Genomic DNA, 23,125 nt, shown 5'->3' on the forward strand with positions numbered 1-23,125 from the left:
GTGCATGTTATGTGGGGAAGGATAGATTGAATGCAAACTTCAATTTAGATACTGTGAGAGCTAATGCTATCGAAAGTTTCACTTTCTAATCTCAACGAATACACTGTTCCATTGTCGACCAGCCAAACCAGCTACTGTGTTTCAACATGAAGCAAGATCTGTGACTGTCTATTGTCGAGGTTCCAATACAGTAATTGAGACTTCATTTATTGACGTTGAACTGCCTTCTCTCTCGTTCTTGATTTCTGGAGACCTATTTCCTGTGGATTCATTTGAATCAGTGGTTCCACTTCTCTCGTTGAGAAACCCAGGAGCAGAAAGAGATGGAGTAGTCATCGAGGAACTGCTTAGCATGAAAACAACCGATCCTATGGTGGGTCTCTTCGAGGGGTTTTCTTGAACGCACAGTAACGCCGTGCGTATGCATCTCAAAGCTTCTTCCCTTTGAAACATGCCAAATAAGTTTTGATCCACTATCTGCAACGCCTTCCCTTTGTTCCAGTACTTCCATGCCTGTTTAACGCGTACAGTCGCCAATTTGCATTAGAATCATCAATCAGTCATCGATCACAGATTGCCACGATCTCAGTGTCGAGTGAAGAGAGGAAATGCTTACATAGCTCTGCAGGTTTGCGCGATGACCTGATCCATGAAACTCGCTGATTCTTCGACCAGTTATAATCTCCAGCACCAACATTCCGTAGCTGTACACATCTGATTTGTCCGAGAAGTGCCGATGCAAAGCATACTCTGGAGCAATGTATCCGCTGCACATTGCCACAGATGAACAGGGGGGACAACAACGGAGGTGCTTTTCAACTAAACGAATTCAAAGTTTTGACTCACTTTGTTCCAACTATTCGGCTAGCACTCTCTTTTGATCTATCTTGGTCGACCAACAGCTTTGAAAGACCAAAGTCAGATATCTTGGGGTTCATGTGCTGATCTAGCAAGATATTACCGGGTTTTAGATCTCGATGAATAATCCTTAGGCGGGAATCCTCGTGAAGGTAAAGAAGTCCTCTTGCAATCCCTTCGATGATCTTGTATCGCCTTTCCCAGTTTAGTTGACCACATTTTGTGGGATCTGCTTCACCGTGGTTGAATGAGTTCATTGGCAATTAGTTCATTAGCAATCTTTCAGTAAAAGGAAATGGCATGGACACTAATAGGAGCTCTTCGATAATACATCCGTTAGCATCTGATTAAAAGCTTTGTTTTCAGAAAATTAAGAAGATGGAGGAGGATCGTACCAAACAAAATTTTGTCTAGGCTTCTGTTTGGGAGGAACTCATAGACGAGTAGCTTCTCTTCTTCCGAGCAAAAACCGATGAGCCTCACAAGATTTCTATGCTGAAGCTTAGCAACAAAAGCAACCTCGTTTCTTAGCTCTGCAAATCCTTGCTGTGAGCTTCTTGCGAGTCTTTTCACAGCTATTTCCCGGCCACCTGATAGTACGCCCTGTTCCATATTTTGGGTAAGATGAAGCACTGTTGTAATTAAATGTAGACATAAAGTTTGCAGTGTTTACTGCAAAAAAGGATAAACCACTGGCTTTAACCATATATTTGACCTTATAAACTGGTCCAAATCCCCCTTCTCCAAGCTTGTTTGCGTCCGAGAAGTTGTTGGTTGCAACCTTCAGTGTCTCAAATTCAAATAACAGAGAGTTTGCCTTTTGACTTTTCGCTCCTCCAACATCTGATCGTTTTATAAATTTTTTTGTTAAACTAAAAAAAATGAATTGGTTTTGGTAAATTTTTAACATTTAAATGAATCAGAAACAAAAAACATAGATGGAGTCAAAATAAATTTACATACTGGACTTTCTGGCAAATATTTTCGTCCTCCACAAAAAAATCAAAAGCGCTGCCACAAGCATCACAGCACCGAGGATGGGGATGACGACAGCCACTACTATTTTAGAGTTCTGCTTTTTTCCTGAATTAAAACGATAAACAACATCTGATGAATATTTCCATCTTCTTATAATTAAATTTTAATTGTGTACAACTTGCAACAATTGGTAGGAAAATATGGATGAATCGTCTGTAATTTAATGCAGGTACATAATTTAATTATGTACTGTAACTTGCCTGCATCTCTCGCAGATGATGACGAAGAGTTGGAGTCCACCACAGCAGGCGGAGGCGGTGGATTGGCCGTAGCTCCAGGCGGAGGTGCTGAAGAGAGTGCAGATGACAGCGGAGGCAGTGGGGATGTCGGGACCGACATATTATAGTATGAATAGGTCTCGTACCTTAAGAAGCACCTGTACTTCAACACCACCCCTCCCTGGTTTTTCCCGCAACAACCCTGCATTAAACCCAACGACTGCCGAAGACACAGAAAGCAGTCATCATCAGACTGATCCCTGGTGCACTGCACCAATCCATACACTTTGGTGAAGCTCGTAAAGTTGGCTTCTCCAATGGCGAACATGCTGTCGGTCTTGTAGGAAGCCCAGTTGATGAGGGCATTCATCAATTCCTCCACCAGATTCACGAATCTCGACGTCTCCGAAACTTCTTGTACATTGTATACGATTTGGTAAAAGGATAATTTATCGCTATCGTTCGAGAAAGTTGCGTTGGAGTAAGCAAGGAAGCAGCGATCTCCCCAAGTGGCCGCATCTTTTGCGGAGGGGCAGCTACGGCGGAGGTTGTCGACGGCGGTGGCGAGGCAAGCTTGGCATATGTCTTGAGATACGTCGAGTTGGCAACGCGCCAGGCCGAAGACTTGGTCTGGGGAACGCCCTGCAGACGTGTTCGCGGAGCCGGTGGAGACGGTGGCCGAGGTGAGGGATGGGAGGAGGAGGTTGAGGTTGGAATGGTAGGTGCTGTTGGTGGTAAAGTTGGAGTCTGTGGAACACCTTGCCAATGATGCATTGTGGCGTGCGTTATAGAGGGAGAGGAGGAAGAGAAGCTGCGCAAGTATCCGGAAGTAATTCCAGGAATGCATCGTGCAACTGGTTGTCTTCCGTTGTTTTTGGGATGCCGTGGAGAGAGCATAGAGAGGCGTAGCTAACTATATATAATATATTCGAAGCTAAGTTTAATTTGAATGGTCGCCGTAGTTTGTTTCATTGTAGTACCGTGCAATACACACTAGAAAACGTTGCAACACAAATGATATACTCAGTGGGGTGGAATTGGTCCATGACAAGTTACCTTCAGAGAAATTTATTTCATAACAATGATGGTCATATAAAGTTAGATGACCGAAGAATACGTGACAATGGCTCGTTGTTCCTTTGAACGGCCCCTTCGTTCAACTGTAGAGGGATCCGAGTCAAAAGGACTAGGAGGGGATTCCTGTGATTGAAGTGATGCGAGTATTGTTGACTTTGTTTCCACGCGTAGGACGCAGTGACGCGGATCAACAACACTGCAATTTCTTATCGAACGAAGACTCCCCAGCAAGAGATGATTTCGGCAAAACACTCATTTAATGCACGCGGCAAAATACTTCTTTCTTCCTTGCGTGTTTTTTCGTCACAGAAGATAGGAGGAAAGGACACCAATGAGACCTGATCCAAAATTGGATTTGACGTTAATAAAATAGCTTCCGTAGTGTAGATATAAGTTTACAAGAAAGAAAATGAATGTTTTAGTAAATTAAGTTTCTATTTCATTCAGTCAAATTATCTTCTTTCATGGAACTCTAAAAATATCAATAAAATATTTACAAAATAATTTTTCTAAAATATCAATAAAATTTATTTTTCTAAAAAAAAATCACAAACTTCTTTTTATGCGGGAGTTCAAGCTGCACCAAGTTAGTCCAACTTATAAATTTGAAGATAATGAATTACTAGCTTCTTGAAATAGATGGGTGGCAAACGGTGTGCTTTTTTGTTATATTGAATTAATAGAGACTCGACATATGGAGTCCAATCAATTTAGTATCGATGATGCATCAACCAAGTGCATCACTTCGGTATGACATTCAAAGAGAATATTCTTCTTTCATTTAATCGATAGTTACAATATTAGCACTATACGAAGAATCCTCCCCAAGTATGTTTTGACTTGAGCATTCTGAATTTATATAATTAAAATAGATATATCAAACTGCTCATAAATATTTTTTTCTCGCAACGAACAAGCAAGCAAAGACTTGACTAACAAACACGTTTTGACAAATAAATCATCGGCATAGTCTTTGGTAGAAACTAAGAAACCAAAATATGAAATACAGATATCTTCTACTCTACTATCAAATTGAAGTTAGATGCGAGATATAGATATTTTCCTGTCCTCGAATAAAATTTACATCCAATCAGTCTAAATTGTTTTTCTTTTTTAATACGACAACACTCAAATATGAACTAAACGGTGTGTTGTTTGTTTATTTTTTGTGCCACAATTGTTTCTGAAGGTATAAAGATGGTATCTTAATTTAAGAAGCTGGTTTTGTGATGCAAGTGCTCATTCGGGTTCATGTTCTGCCAAGCAGGGACGACTGCGGGCATGCAAGATCATTTGGCTTCATATCATCGTTATCAGGGCAGCTCGTTCTGAGAGTTTGTGCGTGTCAAGCCACTCGAAAGCAAGCGGACAGGCAATCGCACAGGCCACCTCCGATGGGATGACCCAATGTCGGCTGCTGTTTCAAGCACCGCGATACATTCTAGGGTACATCACATTCACAACAGAAGAGGCTTTTGGGCTTTCTCGGCTTAATGGCAAACCAAAAAGGTTTGAGCCATATGTTGGGTTCTTTGGCAGATCATCTGACATTATTCCATCGAGTGCCGTCGTCAATTTTGCCCGACCAAAGTTCTATCGATAATAATTAGCCAAATCTGGAAATGTTCTTATGGAGGGCAACGAGGAAAGAGTTATCACAGCTTTAGGAGAGAGAGCCAAAGAATCCTCTAAATTCTTGGCCCGTTTTGTCAGTCACTTCTCTCTTCCATAAGCATTCAGGAAAGAAAGTGTCACACATTTTGGTATTGCATCCTTCTCACGAGCTTAAAGCCTTGAATCTAAGAGGAGTCCAAAGTTCCAAGTTTTCTTTTGTGATCGTTCTCTGAGCTCTAACTTTCAGCGGCTTTTGAGTATTTTCTTGATGAATGTTGGGCTTATGAGAATTGATAGATAGCTTTTACAAAGTATCTTTCTCCACCTTAGATGAAAAAGGAAGGAATCGAGAGTACAGCTCCAACGGTGGAAATAGAAGCGGCCATGAAGCAATATTGAAGTGAAAGTGAAAAAAGGACGGAAAAAAAGGCACGGTTTGGTTTGCCTTAAGAGATTTTTTTTATAGAAACACGCAATAAAATTAAATGAAATCATAATCAAATAAAATATTAAGATTTATATAAAAAATTTTTTCATCTTGAAGGATAAAATCTACGAGGCAAACCAGAGATAATCCACTATAAGAATAATGAATATATAAATCTCAAAGTCTTTTGCCCAAAACTCAAGCAACAATAACCAAATTCTCTTCAAGTAATCACAGCAAGAATCTACTATAAATCTGATTTAACCTGAGATAAGAATGTTGCCTGAATGATTGAGAACAGTCTCTCTGTGCTGTCTTTATTTTCTTCCATTTCCTTCTCTTATTTTTTCTGCTCTTTTCTCCTCTTTTTTGAATCAAGATGTTGTTGTAATTTTCTGCCTCATAATTTTTTCTCCCTATTTTCGCAGCCACCACATCCCCCTTATTAGATCTAGGGTTAAGTTAAAAGAGGGGTGGATTATGGGCTGTTAAAGCTCACTATGGGCTGAACTTGTGGACTGTCAGCACAACAACCTTCCCCTTCAGTTTATAAAGGAGGCTATCTCATGCCTCCTCAAAGTGAAGCTATGCAAAGTATTTTCAAATACATTTTGAATCTAGTGGTATCTAACATCTACATACTTTGACTTGGAATGAAAAGTTGGGTTCTTACACAAATGGATAACACTTTGGCTATCACAATTTACTACAAAGTTTTCTTTATTTCAGCCTTAATTCTTGTAAGAATTCTTTCATCTATAATATTTTTTTGAAAACCTCTATAGCAGCAATATATTCTGCCTTTATGGTGGAGAGAGATACACCGTTGCAATCTGGATTTTCATGATATAGCTCCCCCTATAAAAGTAAATACAAAACATAATGTGGACTTTCTTGTTTCAATATCTCTTGCTATATCTGCATTTGTGTAACCTATCAACACATGTGGTCTATTTTCGAAGCTTAAACAAATCTTATAGCTCCCTTTGAGATATCTAAAGATTCACTTCACTGTTGCCCAATACTCTTTATCTGGATTTGCAAGAAATCTACTAGTAACACCCACTGCATATGTGATGTCCGACCTCGTATATACCATTGCATACATTAAACTTCCGACTACTGAAGCATAAGGAACCTTTTGCATTTTCTTTTTTTCCTCATCACTTGACGGATTTTGTCTTAAGTATAACTTAAAGTGACATATAAGAGAAGAACCAACTAGCTTTGTATTGCTCATACTAAACCTTTCCAATACCTTCTCAATGTATTTCTCCTGTGACAACCAAATCTTCTTGGTTTTTCTGTCATGAGAAATCTACATGCTCAATATTTGTTTTACTGGCCCCATGTCCTTCATTACAAAAGACTCAATTAGTTCCTTCTTCAACCTGTCAATTGTAGACATATTCTTCCCAATGATAAGCATGTCATCAACATAAAGTAAGAGAATAATAAAATTCTCATCAAACCATTTAATGTATACACAATGTTATGAAGTTATTCTTTTATATCCATTTTTTGTCATAAATGAATCAAACTTTTTATATCATTATCTTGGAGCTTGCTTCAGCCCATACAAGCTCTTCCTCAACTTGCAGATAAAGTTTTCTTTACCTTTGACTTTGAAGCCTTCTAGTTGCTCAATATAAATTTTCTCCTCCAAATCACCATAAAGGAAAGTTGTCGTCATATCTAACTGTTCAACCTCTAAGTCCTGGCTAATAGTAATACCAAGAGCAACATGAATAGAAGACATTTTAATAACAGGAGAAAAAATGTCTTCAAAGTCAATACATTTCTTTTGACCAAAGACTTTCACAACCAATTTAGCTTTGTACTTTGGTTGAGAAAAATATTCTTAAGTCTTCAATCAGAAAATTCACTTGTTCTTCAAAACATTCATTTCCTTTAGTAGTTACACCAAATAATAAGTGTGGTTCTTCGAGGTCTTCTAGACCTACCCATTTCTCGTCTTAATTCCTTTTTCCTGCAACAAATCCTATAAGAGGCGAACAACTAATTTGGGGAATTCGATACAATATCATTTGTGGGATCGCTAGGGCCTGCTTTATTTGCACTGCCTGATACACTATCACTAGGTGGTACCATCGCCCAATCTGATGGTACCATTGCTTGACAGCCTCGGAGATCGGGTTTTTTGAGTTTTTCAACTCACAAGCGGTTCCACCGCTTGACCCAATTTTTAGGTCACTGAATGAGCCTCATAATGAGCCCAAATTAGTCCTAATTAAGGCCAAATTGGCCTATAATTGAGTTAGCATGATTATACCAAAAGCTATCTCAATTAGCCCCCTAAACTACTTCGATCTTAGATAAATGATTATAAAGCATGAATCCTTTGTCCGGCATGTCATTGGTTCATCCGACACCTCATTTGATTCTTTGACGCATCATCCTTTTTTGCGGTTTATTATCCAATTGGTCAATTGACCTTCACAACTCTAATTTCCTTAGCATAATTTTTTCTCTTCTTGACTCGAAGCCTTCTACCGATATGTCGACCGATTCTCTGGCTCGACGTCCAATATTCTGACATGTTACACTCCAGCCCAATATGATTCTTTCTGCTTTAATCAATTTGCCTCTCTTTGATCAAAGCTAGTCCTGCATCACTTAAAATACAGATTAGATCATAAACTTATAAATTGATTTCATCATCAAAATCCGAGATTCAATAATCTCCCCTTTTTTATGATGAGAACAAATTGATAACAAAGTTTAAACTATACTCTCCCTATTAATATGTCATATTGAAATAAGACATCAATCAAATAAATGATGACCTTTTAGTTTAAGTTGAAACTATTTTAATCACATCATATGCAATACATCATATACATCATCATAATAAAATCATGAGTATTGCATGCAACATTCCAAAACATAATGTATATTTTTAAAATCATCATTATATGCATGATCATCATACATAATTTTAAATTATCATTTTAGGCATAATATGCATGATTACATTATACATTATCCTCTTTTGTCATCAACAAAAAGGAGAAGTGCATCTAGCAAGTTTTTGAGATATGCAAGTTTTATAACATACAAACTAGTAACAATTTTGAGTTGTGCAAGTTTGTAAATTTAGCTTCCTTTTTTTTTTAGATAGCAAGCTAGTAATATAGCAATGCATCATTTTAGAATATGTAATCTAGCAAGTTTTTATCTTTCTTTGAAATATATAAGCTAACAAGTTTTAACTTTTTTTGAATTGTGCATGCTAGCATATTTTATCTTCCCCTTTGTCATTGTCAAAAAGAAGGGAAGAATATAATTTTATAATTATTTTTTCCTTTATATCAATTTTCACATATTGACAAAGATAAATTTAAAACACATGTGATGAGGTATAAATTTATGAATGCAAGGAAGTTTCATAAATAAATCATGTCATGAAAGATATAATATCAAACATCATTTGAATACCAAAAGACACGATTCATTTTGACAAATCTCTTCTTTTGTAAATAGCAAAAGGAAACATAGAAAATGATCTTGATTTAAAAAGAACAATTAAATCATAAAAATCAAGAAATCAAGATCATGATCTAAAAAATGTATAAGAAGAGTTTATGCATTTGAGAGATTTAAGTTTATCATTCAAGCTAGCACTTTTTTTGTTCTCTTTTGTAATGTACAAGCTAACAATTTTCTTCTTCTTTTACAATAATGATTCAATCATATCATAAGTTATACAAATCATAAATATTTCAAATCATGATGGTACCAAAATATCAAATTATATCATCTCATGCATGATCATAATTTCTTATTTGTATGCATCAACATAATATCATGAGTATTTCATACATAATTTCATATCATCACATGAAAAATATCAAAAAAAATTAATTGGGTAATGAAATATATACTTCGTGAATACATAGGAGTCATGAACCAAATTTTAAATTGTGAATATCGAAAAATCAAGAGAAAAATTATGATTCTTTTTTAATGAGTCAAATAGTGAAAAGAAGAATCATAGTAAATGATCATGATTCATTAAAAAAAATCTCATGTTATAATTCTAAAAAAAATCAAGATAATGTTATAGATAAGACTCATTCAAATTCAAATCATCAAAATTATTTTCAAGAGATTAAAAAAAACATATAGATATCCATTAATCTCTTCTTTTTTTCATCATTCATTTATATCATGAGATATACAAATCATAATTACAAAGAGTCATATAAAAATCATGACATAAAAGATATTAGTGTAAAAGATCAATTCGTAAATGATTCATCTTGATAAATCTCCTTTTTAGTAAATAATGAATAGAATCACAGGAGATCAAATAAAATATTTTGATTCAATTAAATCTCAAATTATTAATGTCAAGAATCAAGATTCGTTTGGATAAATTTTTTCTTAGACAAGTAAGTTATACATGAATCAAGAAAATATTTCATATAAAATACATCTCAAGTCACAAACATCGATAAATCATTCGATTGGATATATCATCTCATTATTAAAACGGATCATATGAAAAGGAATCCAAAACCATCATCAAAATCACTTTTCAAAAAATCGAATGAAAGCAATGTAGATAGATTCCTATAAGATTAAAGATTGCTCAAGTTCTTTTAGTTCCAAATTTTGTGATTGATTTCATGTTCAAGTCTTTCATACAAAGACCATGCATCATCATTTATAATCGAAAAGCAATATGAAAATCATAGAAATCATCAAGCTCAATAAACCATAAATTACCCAAAAATCATCATTACTTCAAATCATCATGCATAATTATAAAATCATGATACCAAAACTTTTTAACATTTTCATTACATCATTATATCATTATGCATCATTAAATCATCAACATAATTTCATTAAACATGAAATTTTAGTCAAAATCATTTTGTTTGTTATAGTAATACATTTTTTTTAAGTAAATCTAACTTTTCATTCTTAGTGCTAAGAGTTAACATATAATTGTAATGCTCAAAATTTTAATTATTATTATTTTAAAATCACTAGAAAGAGAAGCAAGAGAATTTTTTTTTTTTTATTAACTAATTTAAAAATAATTCATGAAAAGCATCAAGTAATTTCAAAATAAGGTAAAGGAGATTCGTTTAAGTTGTTTATCTCATAGTTGAGAGTCATTAAAGCGAAGTTCGCAACTTCGTCTTCGGATGCACTCATTTCATTCTCCACTATCGCCTTGAGTGCTTTCTTCTTTGGTTGTGGATATTTGCTTTTGAAGTGTCGCGATCGATTTCATTCATAGTAAGTTGTTTTGTCCTCTTTAAGTTTATTTTAATTCTTTAATTCTTATTTTATGAATATTTTAAATTTTATTGTTCGGAGTTCAAAATCATCATCATCATCACCTGAGTTATCACTTAAGTGATATTCTATTGTTTGAAGTGCCAAATCTTTTTTGTTCTTTGGAAAATTGTTCTTATGTTCGGTTTGTTCCATACAACTCATTTTATAGGTCATTAAAGATCCGATAAGTTTTTCAAGTGAAAAATAGTTCAAATCCTTGACATTTTGAATGACCGTTACTTTAGGGTCCTAACTCTTTAGAAGGGATCTCAATATTTTGTTAACGAGTTCAAAGTTAGAAAAACTTTTTCCAAGACTTTTTAAACTATTGACGACATCCGGGTGTAGATGCCAATAATAGTTTAACTTGGTTTCATTCAAAATAATTCAAAATCATGCATTAAAAGATTAATCTTCAAATCTTTTACTCTACTAGTGCCTTCGTGTGTGGTTTCAAGAGTATACCAAATATTAAAAGTGATTTCACAAATAGACACTTGATTGAACTCATTTTTATCTAAAGAGCAAAACAAGACATTCATCGTTTTGATATTTAAAAAGAAAGTCTTCTTCTCCAAATCATTCCAATTGTTCATTATAAGAGAAGACTTTTGAAATCTGTTCTCAACAATATTCCATAAATTGAAATATAAAGAAAGTAAGAAAACTCTCATTCGAGTTTTCCAATATATGTAATCTGTCCCATTGAACATGGGAGAACGAATGATAGAGTGACCCTCTTGAAAGCCGAAAATAGTCATTTCTTTTGAGTGTTAAACCAAACAAAAAATAATGTGACTTTGATACCAATTGTTAGGATCAATAGCGGCACTAAGATGGGGGGTGAATTAGTAAAGTGAAAAAATTACATCGATTTAAAAATCTTTGTATGATAAAATTCGATTTCGACGAAAATCGTTTCAGTTTTCTTAAATGAGTAGAGAAGAAGGGATTATATTGTAATAAAGAGATTAAGTAGTAAGGAATGAACATATCAGAATTTATAGTGGTTCGATCGTTGTGACATACATATACTTCCGATCCCTCCTCCGTTGAGGTCACCAGCGTCCACTAATGGTCTTCCTTTAATAGGTGAAGACTAACCACCTCTTTACAATGCTTTCTCTTTTTTACGGGTTTAGAAGATAACCCTTACAAGTCACTATTTTACAAGTATTCTCTCAAACACCTCCCTTAGGACTAACTCTAAGTACTAGGAGGAGGGAACTCAAAGTTTTGGTAAAATTTACTCAGTTTTTTTCTTAAGAATTCCTACCTCTTTCTTGCTACCCAAGTGGGGTATTTATAGGCCCCAAATGGTTTAAAAAATGAAGCTAAAAATTTAAATTTTCAGGTCTTCCGAGTACAGGCGGAACCATTGCCTACAAAGTGTGGTACCATCGCTTGTAGCCTGACACTGGGTGGTATCATCACCCAGTCTGACAGTACCATCGCCTGACACACTGTTACTAGGCGGTACCACAGCCTCACAGCCTCAGAGACTAAGTTTTTCGAGTTTTCCAACTCATAGGCGGTTCCACCACCTGGTGGCGCCATCGCTTGACCCAACTTTTGGGTCACTGAATGGGCCTTCTAATGAGCCCAAATTAGTCCTAATTAAGGCTCAATTGACTCCTAATTGAGTAGCATGATTATAGCAAAAGATAACTCAATTAGCTCCCTAAACTACTTCGATCTTAAATAAATTATTACAAAGTATGAATCCTTTGTCCGGCATGTCATTTGTTCATCCGACACCTCATCTGATTCTTTGGCGCATTATCGTCTCTTGTGGCCTATTGCTCAGTCGATTAGTTGACCTTCGTAACTCTGATTTTCTTAGCACAATTGGCCCAATGCCCAAACCCATGGCTCGAAGCTTTCTACCGATACATCGACCGATTCTCCGACTCAATATCCAATATTATGACATGTTTCATTCTGGCCTAACATGATTCTTCTTGCTTTAATCAATTTGTCTCTCATTGATCGAAGCTAGTCTTGCGTCACTCAAAATATAGATTAAATCATAAACTAATCAACTGATTTCATCATCAAAATCCAATATTATTATCTCCAACTCCTTAGTTTGGATGAATTTTTTCAGCTCCAAAGTTTCGATACAATATCATCTGTTGAATCCCTCGACGCCTGCTTCATCAGCACAGGAATCTCAGCTTAAAATGATACATCTTCATGACGTGCATTTTATGTGGGGAAGGATAGATTGAATGCAAACTTCAATTTAGATACTGAGAGAGCTAATGCTATCGAAAGTTTCACTTACTAATCTCAACGAATACACTGCTCCATTGTTGACCAGCCAAATCAGCTGCTGTGTTTCAACATGAAGCAAGATCTGTGAATGTCTATTGTCGAGGTTCCATTACAGTAACTGAGACTTCATTTATTGACGTTGAACTGCCTTCTCCCTCGTTCTTGATTTCTGGAACTCTATTTCCCATGGATTCATTTGAATCAGTGGTTCTACTTCTCTCGATGAGAAACCCAGGAGCAGAAAGAGATGGAGTAGTCATCGAGGAACTGCTTAGCATGAAAACAACCGATGCTATGGTGGGTCTCTTCGTAGGGTTTTCTTGAACGCACAGTAACGCCGTGCGTATGCATCGCAAAGCTTCTTCCCTTTGAAACCTGCCACATAAGTTTTGATCCACTATCTGCAACGCCTTCCCTTTGTTCCAGTACTTCCATGCCTGTTTAACGCGTACAGTCGCCAATATGCATTAGAATCATCAATCAGTCATCGATCACAGATTGCCACGATCTCAGTGTCGAGTGAAGAGAGGAAATGCTTACATAGCTCTGCAGGTTTGCGCGATGACCTGATCCACGAAACTCGCTGATTCTTCGACCAGTTATAATCTCAAGCACCAACACTCCGTAGCTGTACACATCTGATTTGTCCGAGAAGTGCCGATGCAAAGCATACTCTGGAGCAATGTATCCGCTGCACAATGCCACAGATGAACAGGGGAGACAACAACGGAGGAGCTTTTGAACTAAACGAATTCAAAGTTTTGACTCACTTGGTTCCAACTATTCGGCTAGCACTCTCTTTTGATCTGTCTTGGTCGACCAACAGCTTTGAAAGACCAAAGTCAGATATCTTGGGGTTCATGTGCTGATCCAGCAAGATATTACCGGGTTTTAGATCTCGATGAATAATCCTTAGGCGGGAATCCTCATGAAGGTAAAGAAGTCCTCTTGCAATCCCTTCGATGATCTTGTAGCGCCTTTCCCAGTTTAGTTGACCACATTTTGTGGGATCTGTTTCACCGTGGTTGAATGAGTTCATTGGCAATTAGTTCATTAGCAATCTTACAGTAAAAGAAAATGGCATGGACACTAATAGGAGCTCTTCGATAATACATCCGTTAGCATCTGATTAAAAGCTTTGTTTTCAGAAAATTAAGAAGATGGAGGAGGATCGTACCAAACAAAATTTTGTCTAGGCTTCTGTTTGGGAGGAACTCATAGACGAGTAGCTTCTCTTCTTCCGAGCAAAAACCGATGAGCCTCACAAGATTTCTATGCTGAAGCTTAGCAACAAATGCAACCTCGTTTCTTAGCTCTGCAAATCCTTGCTGTGAGCTTCTTGCGAGTCTTTTCACAGCTATTTCCCGGCCACCTGATAGTACGCCCTGTTCCATATTTTGGGTAAGATGAAGCACTGTTGTAATTAAATGTAGACATAAAGTATGCAGTGTTCACTGCAAAAAAGGATAAACCACTGGCTTTAACCATATATTTGACCTTATAAACCGGTCCAAATCCCCCTTCTCCAAGCTTGTTTGCGTCCGAGAAGTTATTGGTTGCAACCTTCAGTGTCTCAAAATCAAATAACAGAGAGTTTGCCTTTTGACTTTTCGCTCCTCCAACATCTGATGATCGTTATATAAATTTTTTTATTAAAAAAAAAAGAATTGGTTTTGGCAAATTTTTAACATTTAAATGAATAAGAAACAAAAAACATAGATGGAGTCAAATAAATTTACATACTCGACTTTCTGGCAAATATTTTCGTCCTCCACAAAAAAATCAAAAGCGCTGCCACAAGCATCACAGCACCGAGGATGGGGATGACGACAGCCACTACTATTTTAGAGTTCTGCTTTTTTCCTGAATTAAAACGATAAACAACATCTGATGAATATTTCCATATTCTTATAATTAAATTTTAATTATTTACAACTTGCAACAATTGGTAGGAAAATATGGATGAATCGTTTGTAATACATAATTTAATTATGTACTGTAACTTGCCTGCATCTCTCGCTGATGATGACGAAGAGTTGGAGTCCACCACAGCAGGCGGAGGCGGTGGATTGGCTGTAGCGCCAGGCGGAGGTGCCGAAGAGAGTGCAGATGACAGCGGAGGCAGTGGAGATGTCGGGACTGACATATTATAGTATGAATAGGTCTCGTACCTCAAGAAGCACCTGTACTTCAACACGACTCCTCCCTGGTTTTTCCAGCAACAACTCTGCATTGAAGCCAACGACTGCCGAAGACACTGAAAGCAGTCATCATCAGACTGATCCCTGGTGCACTGCACCAATCCATACAGATTGGTGGCGCTCGTAAAGTTGGCTTGTCCAATGGCGAACATGCTGTCCGTCTTGTAGGCAGCCCAGTTGATGAGGGCATTCATCAATTCCCCCACCAGATCCACGAATCTCGACGTCTCCGAAACTTCTCCTACGTTGTATAAGATTTGGTAAAAGGATGATTTGTTGCTCTCGGCCGAGAAATTTGTGTTGGAGTAAGCAAGGAAGCAGTGATCTCCCCAGGTAGCCGCATCTTTTGCGTAGGGGCAGCGACTATGGAGGGTGTCGACGGCGGTGGCGAGGCAAGCTTGGCATTTATCTTGAGAAACGTCGAGTTGGCAAAGCGCCAGGCCGAAGACTTGGTCTGGGGAACTCCCTGCAGATCTGTTCGCGTATCCGGAGGAGACGGTGGCCGAGGTGAGGGACGGGAGGAGGAGGAGGTTGAGGTTGGATTGGTAGGTGCTGTTGATGGTAAAGTTGGAGTCTGTTGGACACGTTTCCCAAGATACAGTGAGGCGTGCGTTATAGAGGGAGAGGAGGAAGAGGAGCTGCGCAAGTATCCGGAAGTAATTCCAGGAATGCATCGTGCAACTGGTTGTCCTCCGTTGTTTTTCGGATACCGTGGAGAGAGCATAGAGAGACGTAGCTAACTATATATAATATCTTTGGAGCAAAGATTAATTTGCATGGCCGCCGTAGTTTGTTTCATTGTAGTACCGTCCAATACACTCTAGAAAACGTTGCACACAAATGATATACTCAGTGGGGTGGAATTGGTCCATGACATGTTAGGTTCAGAGAAATTTATTTCATAGCAATGATGGTCATATAAAGTTAGTTGACCGAAGAATACGTGACAATGGCTCGTTGTTCCTTTGAACGGCCCCTTCGTTCAACTGTAGAGGGATCCGAGTCAAAAGGACTAGAAGGGGATTCCTGTGATTGAAGTGATGCGAGTCTTGTTGACTTTGTTTCCACGCGTAGGACGCAGTGACGCGGATCAACAACACTGCAATTTCTTATCGAACGAAGACTCCCCAGCAAGAGATGATTTCGGTAAAACACCCATTTAATGAACGCGGCAAAATACTTCTTTCTTCCTTGCGTGTCTTTTCGTCACAGAAAATAGGAAGAAAGGACACCAATGAGACCTGATCCAAAATTGGATTTGACGTTAATAAAATAGCTTCCGTAGTGTATATATAAGTTTACAAGAAACAAAATGAATGTTTTAGAAAATTAAATTTCTATTTCATTCAGTCAAATTATCTTCTTTCATGGAACTCTAAAAATATCAATAAAATATTTACAAAATATTTTTCTAAAATACCAATAAAATTTATTTTTCTAAAAAAAATCTAGGACAATCACAGACTTCTTTTTACGCGGTAGTTCAAGCTGTACCAAGTTAGTCCAACTTATAAATTTGAAGATAATGAATTACTAGTTTCTAGGAATAGATGGGTGGCAAACCGTGTGCTTTTTTGTTATATTGAATTAATCGAGACTCGACATATGGAATCCAATCAATTTAGTATCGATGATGCATCAACCAAGTGCATCACTTCGGTATGACATTCAAAGAGAATGTTCTTGAGCATTCTGAATTTATATAATTAAAATAGATATATCAAACTGCTCATAAATATTTTTTTCTCGCAACGAACAAGCAAGCAAAGACTTGACTAACAAACACGTTTTGGCGAATAAATCATCGGCATAGTCTTTGGTAGAAACTAAGAAACCAAAATATGAAATACAGATATCTTCTACTCTACTCTCAAATTGAAGTTAGATGCGAGATATAGATATTTTCCTGTCCTCAAATAAAATTTACCTCCAATCAGTCTAAATTGTTTTTCTTTTTTAATACGACAACACTCAAATATGAACTAAACGGTGTGTTGTTTGTTTATTTTTTGTTCCACAATTGTTTCTGAAGGTTTAAAGATGATATCTTAATTTAAGAAGCTGGTTTTGTGATGCAAGTGCTCATTCGGGTTCATGTTCTGCCAAGCAGGGACGACTGCGGGCATGCAAGATCATTTGGCTTCATATCATCGTTATCAGGGCAGCTCGTTCTGAGAGTTTGTGCGTGTCAAGACACTCGAAAGCAAGCGGACAGGCAATCGCACAGGCCACCTCCGATGGGATGACCCACTGTCGGCTGCTGTTTCAAGCACCGCGACACAGTCTAGGGTACATCACATTCACAACAGAAGAGGCTTTTTGGCTTTCTCGGCTTAATGGCAAACCAAAACGGTTTGAGCCATATGTTGGGTTCTTTGGCAGATCATCTGACATTATTCCATCGAGTGCCGTCGTCAATTTTGCCCGACCAAAGTTCTATCGATAATAATTAGCCAAATCTGGAAATGTTCTTATGGAGGGCAACGAGGAAAGAGTCATCACAGCTTTAGGAGAGAGAGCCAAAGAATCCTCTAAATTCTTGGCCTGTTTTGTCAGTCACTTCTCACTTCCATAAGCATTCAGGAAAGAAAGTGTCACACATTTTGGTATTGCATCCTTCTCATGAGCTTAAAGCCTTGAATCTAAGAGGAGTCCAAAGTTCAAAGTTTTCTTTTGTGATCGTTCTCTGAGCTCTAACTTTCAGCGGCTTTTGAGTATTTTCTTGATGAATGTTGGGCTTATGAGAATTGATAGATAGCTTTTACAAAGTATCTTTATCCACCTTAGATGAAAAAGGAAGGAATCGAGAGTACAGCTCCAATGGTGGAAATAGAAGCGGCCATGAAGCAATATTGAAGTGAGTTAAAAAAGGACGAAAAAAAGGCCAACGGTTTGGTCTGCCTTAAGAGATTTTTGTATAGAAACAAATATTATTAGTAGACGTAACACGCAATAAAATTAAATGAAATCATAATCAAATAAAATACTAAGATTTATATAGAAAATTCCTAACCAGAGATAATCCACTATAAGAATAATGAATATATAAATTTCAGAGTCTTTTGCCCAAAACTCAAGCAACAACCAATCACTTTGCACAATAACCAAATTCTCTCAAAGTAATCATAGCAAAAATCTACTATAGATCTGATTTAACCTGAGATGAGAATGTTGCCTGGATGATTGAGAACAGTTTCTTTGTGTTGTCCTTTTCTTCTTCCCTTTCCTTCTCTTGTTTTTCTGCTCTTTTTTCATCTTTTTTGAATTAAGATGCTGTTGTAATTTTTGCCTCATAATTTTTTCTTCCTATTTTCTCAGCCACCACACCCCCCTTATTAGATCTAGGGTTAGGTTAAAAGAGGGATGGGTTATGGGCTGTCATAGCCCACTATGGGCTGAACTTGTGGACTGTCAGCCCAACAACTTTTCTCTTCGGCCCATAAGGGAGACTATCTCATGACTCCTCAAAGTGAAGCCATGCGGAGTAATTGTCGCTTTTCAAGTATATTTTGAATCCAGTGGTATCTGACATCTACATACTTTGATTTAGAATGAAAAGTTGGGTTCTTACACAAATGGATGATACTTTGGCTATCATAATTCACTATATAGTTTTCCTTATTTCAACCTTAATTCTTATAAGAATTCTTTCATCTATAATATTTCTTTGCAAATATCTGTAACAACAATATATTCTGCCTTTGTGGTAGAGAGAGTAATACACCTTTGCAATTTGGATTTTCATGATATAGCTCCCCCTATAAAAGTAAATACAAAACATAATGTGGACTTTCTTGTTTCAATATCTCTTGCTATATTTGTATTTGTGTAACTTGTCAATACATGTGGTCTACCTTCAAAACTTAAACAAATTTTATAGCTCCCTTTGAGATATCTAAAGATCCACTTCACTATTACCCAATATTTTTTGCTTGGATTTGTAAGAAATCTGCTAGTAACACCCACTGCATATGTGATGTCCGACCTCGTATATACCATTGCATACATTAAACTTTCGACTATTGAAGCATAAGGAACCTTTTGTATTTTCTCTTTTTCCTCATCACTTGACGGATTTTGTTTTAAGTATAACTTAAAGTGGCCTACAAGAGAAGAACCAACTAGCTTTGTATTACTCATATTAAACCTTTCCAATACCTTCTCAATGTATTTCTCTTACTCATACTAAACCTTTCCAATATCTTCTCAATGTATTTCTCCTGTGACAACCAAATCTTCTTGGTTTTTCTGTCATGAGAAATCTACATGCTCAATATTTGTTTTACTGGCCCCATGTCCTTCATTACAAAAGACTCAATTAGTTCTTCTTCAACCTGTCAATTGTAGATATATTCTTCCCAATGATAAGCATGTCATCAACATAAAGTAAGAGAATAATAAAATTCTCATCAAACCATTTAATGTATACACAATGTTATGAAGTTATTTTTTTATATCCATTTTTTGTCATAAATGAATCAAACTTTTTATATCATTGTCTTGGAGCTTGTTTCAGCCCATACAAGCTCTTCCTCAACTTGCAGATAAAGTTTTCTTTACCTTTGACTTTGAAGCCTTCTAGTTGCTCAATATAAATTTTCTCCTCCAAATCACCATAAAGAAAAGTTGTCGTCATATCTAACTGTTCAACCTCTAAGTCCTGGCTAATAGTAATACCAAGAGCAACATGAATAGAAGACATTTTAATAACATGAGAAAAAATGTCTTCAAAGTTAATACATTTCTTTTGACCAAAGACTTTCACAACCAATTTAGCTTTGTACTTTGGTTGAGAAAAATATTCTTAAGTCTTCAATCAGAAAATTCACTTGTTCTTCAAAACATTCATTTCCTTTAGTAGTTACACCAAATAATAAGTGTGGTTCTTCGAGGTCTTCTAGACCTACCCATTTCTCGTCTTAATTCCTTTTTCCTGCAACAAATCCTATAAGAGGCGAACAACTAATTTGGGGAATTCGATACAATATCATTTATGGGATCGCTAGGGCCTGCTTTATTTGCACTGCCTGACACATTGTCACTAGGTGGTACCACCACCCAATCTGGCGGTACCATTGCTTGACAACCTCGGAGATCGGGTTTTTTGAGTTTTCCAACTCACAAGCGGTTCTACCGCCTAACCTAACTTTTAGGTCACTGAATGAGCCTCATAATAAGCCCAAATTAATCCTAATGAAGGCCAAATTTGCCCATAATTGAGTTAGCATGATTATACTAAAAGCTAACTCAATTAGCCCCCTAAACTACTTCGATCTTAGATAAATGATTACAAAGCATGAATCCTTTTCCGGCATGTCATTGGTTCATCCGACACCTCGTCTGATTTAGCTTTCTTTTTTTTTTAGATAGCAAGCTAGCAATATAGCAATGAATTATTTTAGAATATGTAATCTATCAAGTTTTTATCTTTCTTTGAAATGTGTAAGCTAACAAGTTCTAACTTTTTCTTGAATTGTGCAAGCTAGCAGATTTTATCTTCCCCTTTATCATTCACAAAAAGAAGGGAAGAATATAATTTTATAATTATTTTTTATATCAATTTTCACATATTGACAAAGATAAATTTAAAACACATGTGATGAGGTATAAAATTTATGAATGCAAGGAAGTATCATAAATAAATCATGTCATGAAAGATATAATATCAAACATGAATACCAAATGACACGATTCATTTTGACAAATATCTTATTTTGTAAATAGCAAAAGGAAACATAGGAAATTATCTTGATTTAAAAAGAACACTTAAGTCATAAAAATCAAGAAATCAAGATCATGATCCAAAAAATGTATAAGAAGAGTTTATGCATTTGAGAGATTTAAGTTTATCATTCAAGCTAGCACTTTTTTTGTTCTCTTTTGTAATATGCAAGCTAATAATTTTCTTCTTCTTTTACAATAATGATTCAATCATATCATAAGTTATATAAATCATAAATATTTTAAATCATGATAATACCAAAATATCAAATTATATCATCTCATGATCATAATTTCTTATTTGTATGCATTAATATAATATTATGAGTATTTCATACATAATTTCATATTATCACATGAAGAATATCAAGAAAAATTAATTGGATGATGAGATATATACTTCCTGAATCCACGGGAGTTATGAACCAAATTTCAAATTGTGAATATCGAAAAATCAAGAGAAAAATTATGATTCTTTTTTAATGAGTCAAATAGTGAAAAGAAGAATTATAGTAAATGATCTTGATTCATTAAAAAAAATCTCATATTATAATTCAAAAAAAAAATCAAGATCATGTTATAGATAAGACTCATTCAAATTCAAATCATCAAATCATCAAAATTATTTTCAAGAGATTAAAAATATATATAAATAGATCCATTAGTCTCTTCTTTTTTTCATCAATGATTCATTTATATCACGAGATATACAAATCATAATTACAAAGGAGTTATATAAAAATCATGACATAAAAGATATTAATGTGAAAAATCAATTCGTAAATGATTCATCTTGATAAATCTCCTTTTTAGTAAATAACGAATAGAATCATAGGAGATCAAATAAAATATCTTGATTCAATTAAATATTAAATTATTAATGTCAAGAATCAAGATTCGTTTGGATAATTTTTTTCTTAGACGAGTAAATCATACATGAATCAAGAAAATATTTCATATAAAATACATCTCAAGTCACAAACATCGATAAATCATTCGATTCGATATATCATCTCATTATTAAAACGGATCATATGAAAAAGAATCCAATATTATCATCAAAATCACTTTGCAAAAAATTCAATGAAAGCAACGTAGATAGATTCCTATAAGATTAAAGATTGCTTAAGTTCTTTTAGTTCCAAATTTTGTGATTGATTTCATGTTCAAGTCTTTCATACAAAGGTCATGCATCATTATTTATAATCGAAAAACAATATGAAAATCATATAAATCATCAAGCTCAATAAACCATAAATTACCCAAAAATCATCGTTACTTCAAATCATTATGCATGATTATAAAATCATAATACCAAAACATTTTGAACATTTTCATTACATCATTATATCATTATGCATCATTAAATCATCAACATGATTTCATTAAACATGAAATTTTAGTCAAAATCATTTTGTTTGTTATAGTAATACATTTTTTTAAAAGTAAATCTAACTTTTCATTCTTAGTGCTAGGAGTTAACATGTAATTGTCATGCTAAAAATTTTAATTATTATTATTTCAAAATCACTAAAAAGAGAAGCAAGATAAATTTTATTTTATTTATTTTATTTTTTTACTAACTAATTTTAAAATAATTCATGAAAAGCATCAAGTAATTTCAAAATAAAATAAAAGAGATTTGTTTAAGTTGTTCACCTCATAGTCGAGAGTCATTAAAGCGAAGTTCGCAACTTCGTCTTCGGATGCACTCATTTCATTCTCCATTATCGCCTTGAGTGCTTTCTTCTTTGGTTGTGGACATTTGCTTTTGAAGTGTCGCGATCGATTTCATTCATAGCAAGTTGTTTTGTCCTCTTTAAGTTTATTTTTATTCTTTAATTCTTATTTTATGAATATTTTAAATTTTATTGTTAGGAGTTCAAAATCATCATCATCATCACCTGAGTTATCATTTAAGTGATATTCTATTATTTGAAGTGTCAAATCTTTTTTGTTCTTTGGAAGATTGTTCTCATGTTCGGTTTGTTCCATACAACTCATTTTATAGGTCATTAAAAATCCGATAAGTTCTTCAAGTGGAAAATAGTTCAAATCCTTGGTCTCTTGAATGACCGTTACTTTAGGGTCCTAACTCTTTGCAAGATATCTCAATATTTTGTTAACGAGTTCAAAGTTAGAAAAACTTTTTCCAAGACTTTTTAAACTATTGACTACATCCGGGTGTAGATACCAATAATAGTTTCATTTGATTTCATTCAAAATAATTCAAAATTATGCATTAAAAGATTAATCTTCGAATCTTTTACTCTACTAGTACCTTCATGTGTGGTTTCAAGAATGTGCCAAATATCAAAAGCGATTTCATAAATAGACACTTGATTGAACTCATTTTTATCTAAAGAGCAAAACAAGAC

General features: G+C 35.4%; 2 protein-coding genes across 2 annotated transcripts; both read right to left on the bottom strand.

The window, feature by feature from the left end:
- Nucleotides 1-26: 26 nt before the first annotated feature.
- On the bottom strand, nt 27-15,762 carry LOC103997795 (cysteine-rich receptor-like protein kinase 6). The gene is made up of 13 exons (XM_065169096.1): nt 14,833-15,762; nt 14,569-14,688; nt 14,323-14,450; nt 14,003-14,210; nt 13,596-13,836; nt 13,366-13,516; nt 12,929-13,262; nt 1,822-1,941; nt 1,574-1,701; nt 1,254-1,461; nt 847-1,087; nt 617-767; nt 27-513 (listed from the first exon to the last, which is right to left on the bottom strand). Exons 1-13 carry the CDS (start codon nt 15,698-15,700, stop codon nt 169-171), a joined length of 3,243 nt encoding a protein of 1,080 aa, XP_065025168.1. The 5' UTR covers nt 15,701-15,762; the 3' UTR covers nt 27-168.
- On the bottom strand, nt 1,780-2,987 carry LOC135650267 (cysteine-rich repeat secretory protein 38-like). The gene has a single exon (XM_065169546.1). It carries the CDS (start codon nt 2,959-2,961, stop codon nt 1,993-1,995), a length of 969 nt encoding a protein of 322 aa, XP_065025618.1. The 5' UTR covers nt 2,962-2,987; the 3' UTR covers nt 1,780-1,992.
- Nucleotides 15,763-23,125: the final 7,363 nt, after the last annotated feature.

Source organism: Musa acuminata, chromosome BXJ3-9, assembly GCF_036884655.1.
Source record: "Musa acuminata AAA Group cultivar baxijiao chromosome BXJ3-9, Cavendish_Baxijiao_AAA, whole genome shotgun sequence".
NCBI lineage: Eukaryota > Viridiplantae > Streptophyta > Magnoliopsida > Zingiberales > Musaceae > Musa > Musa acuminata.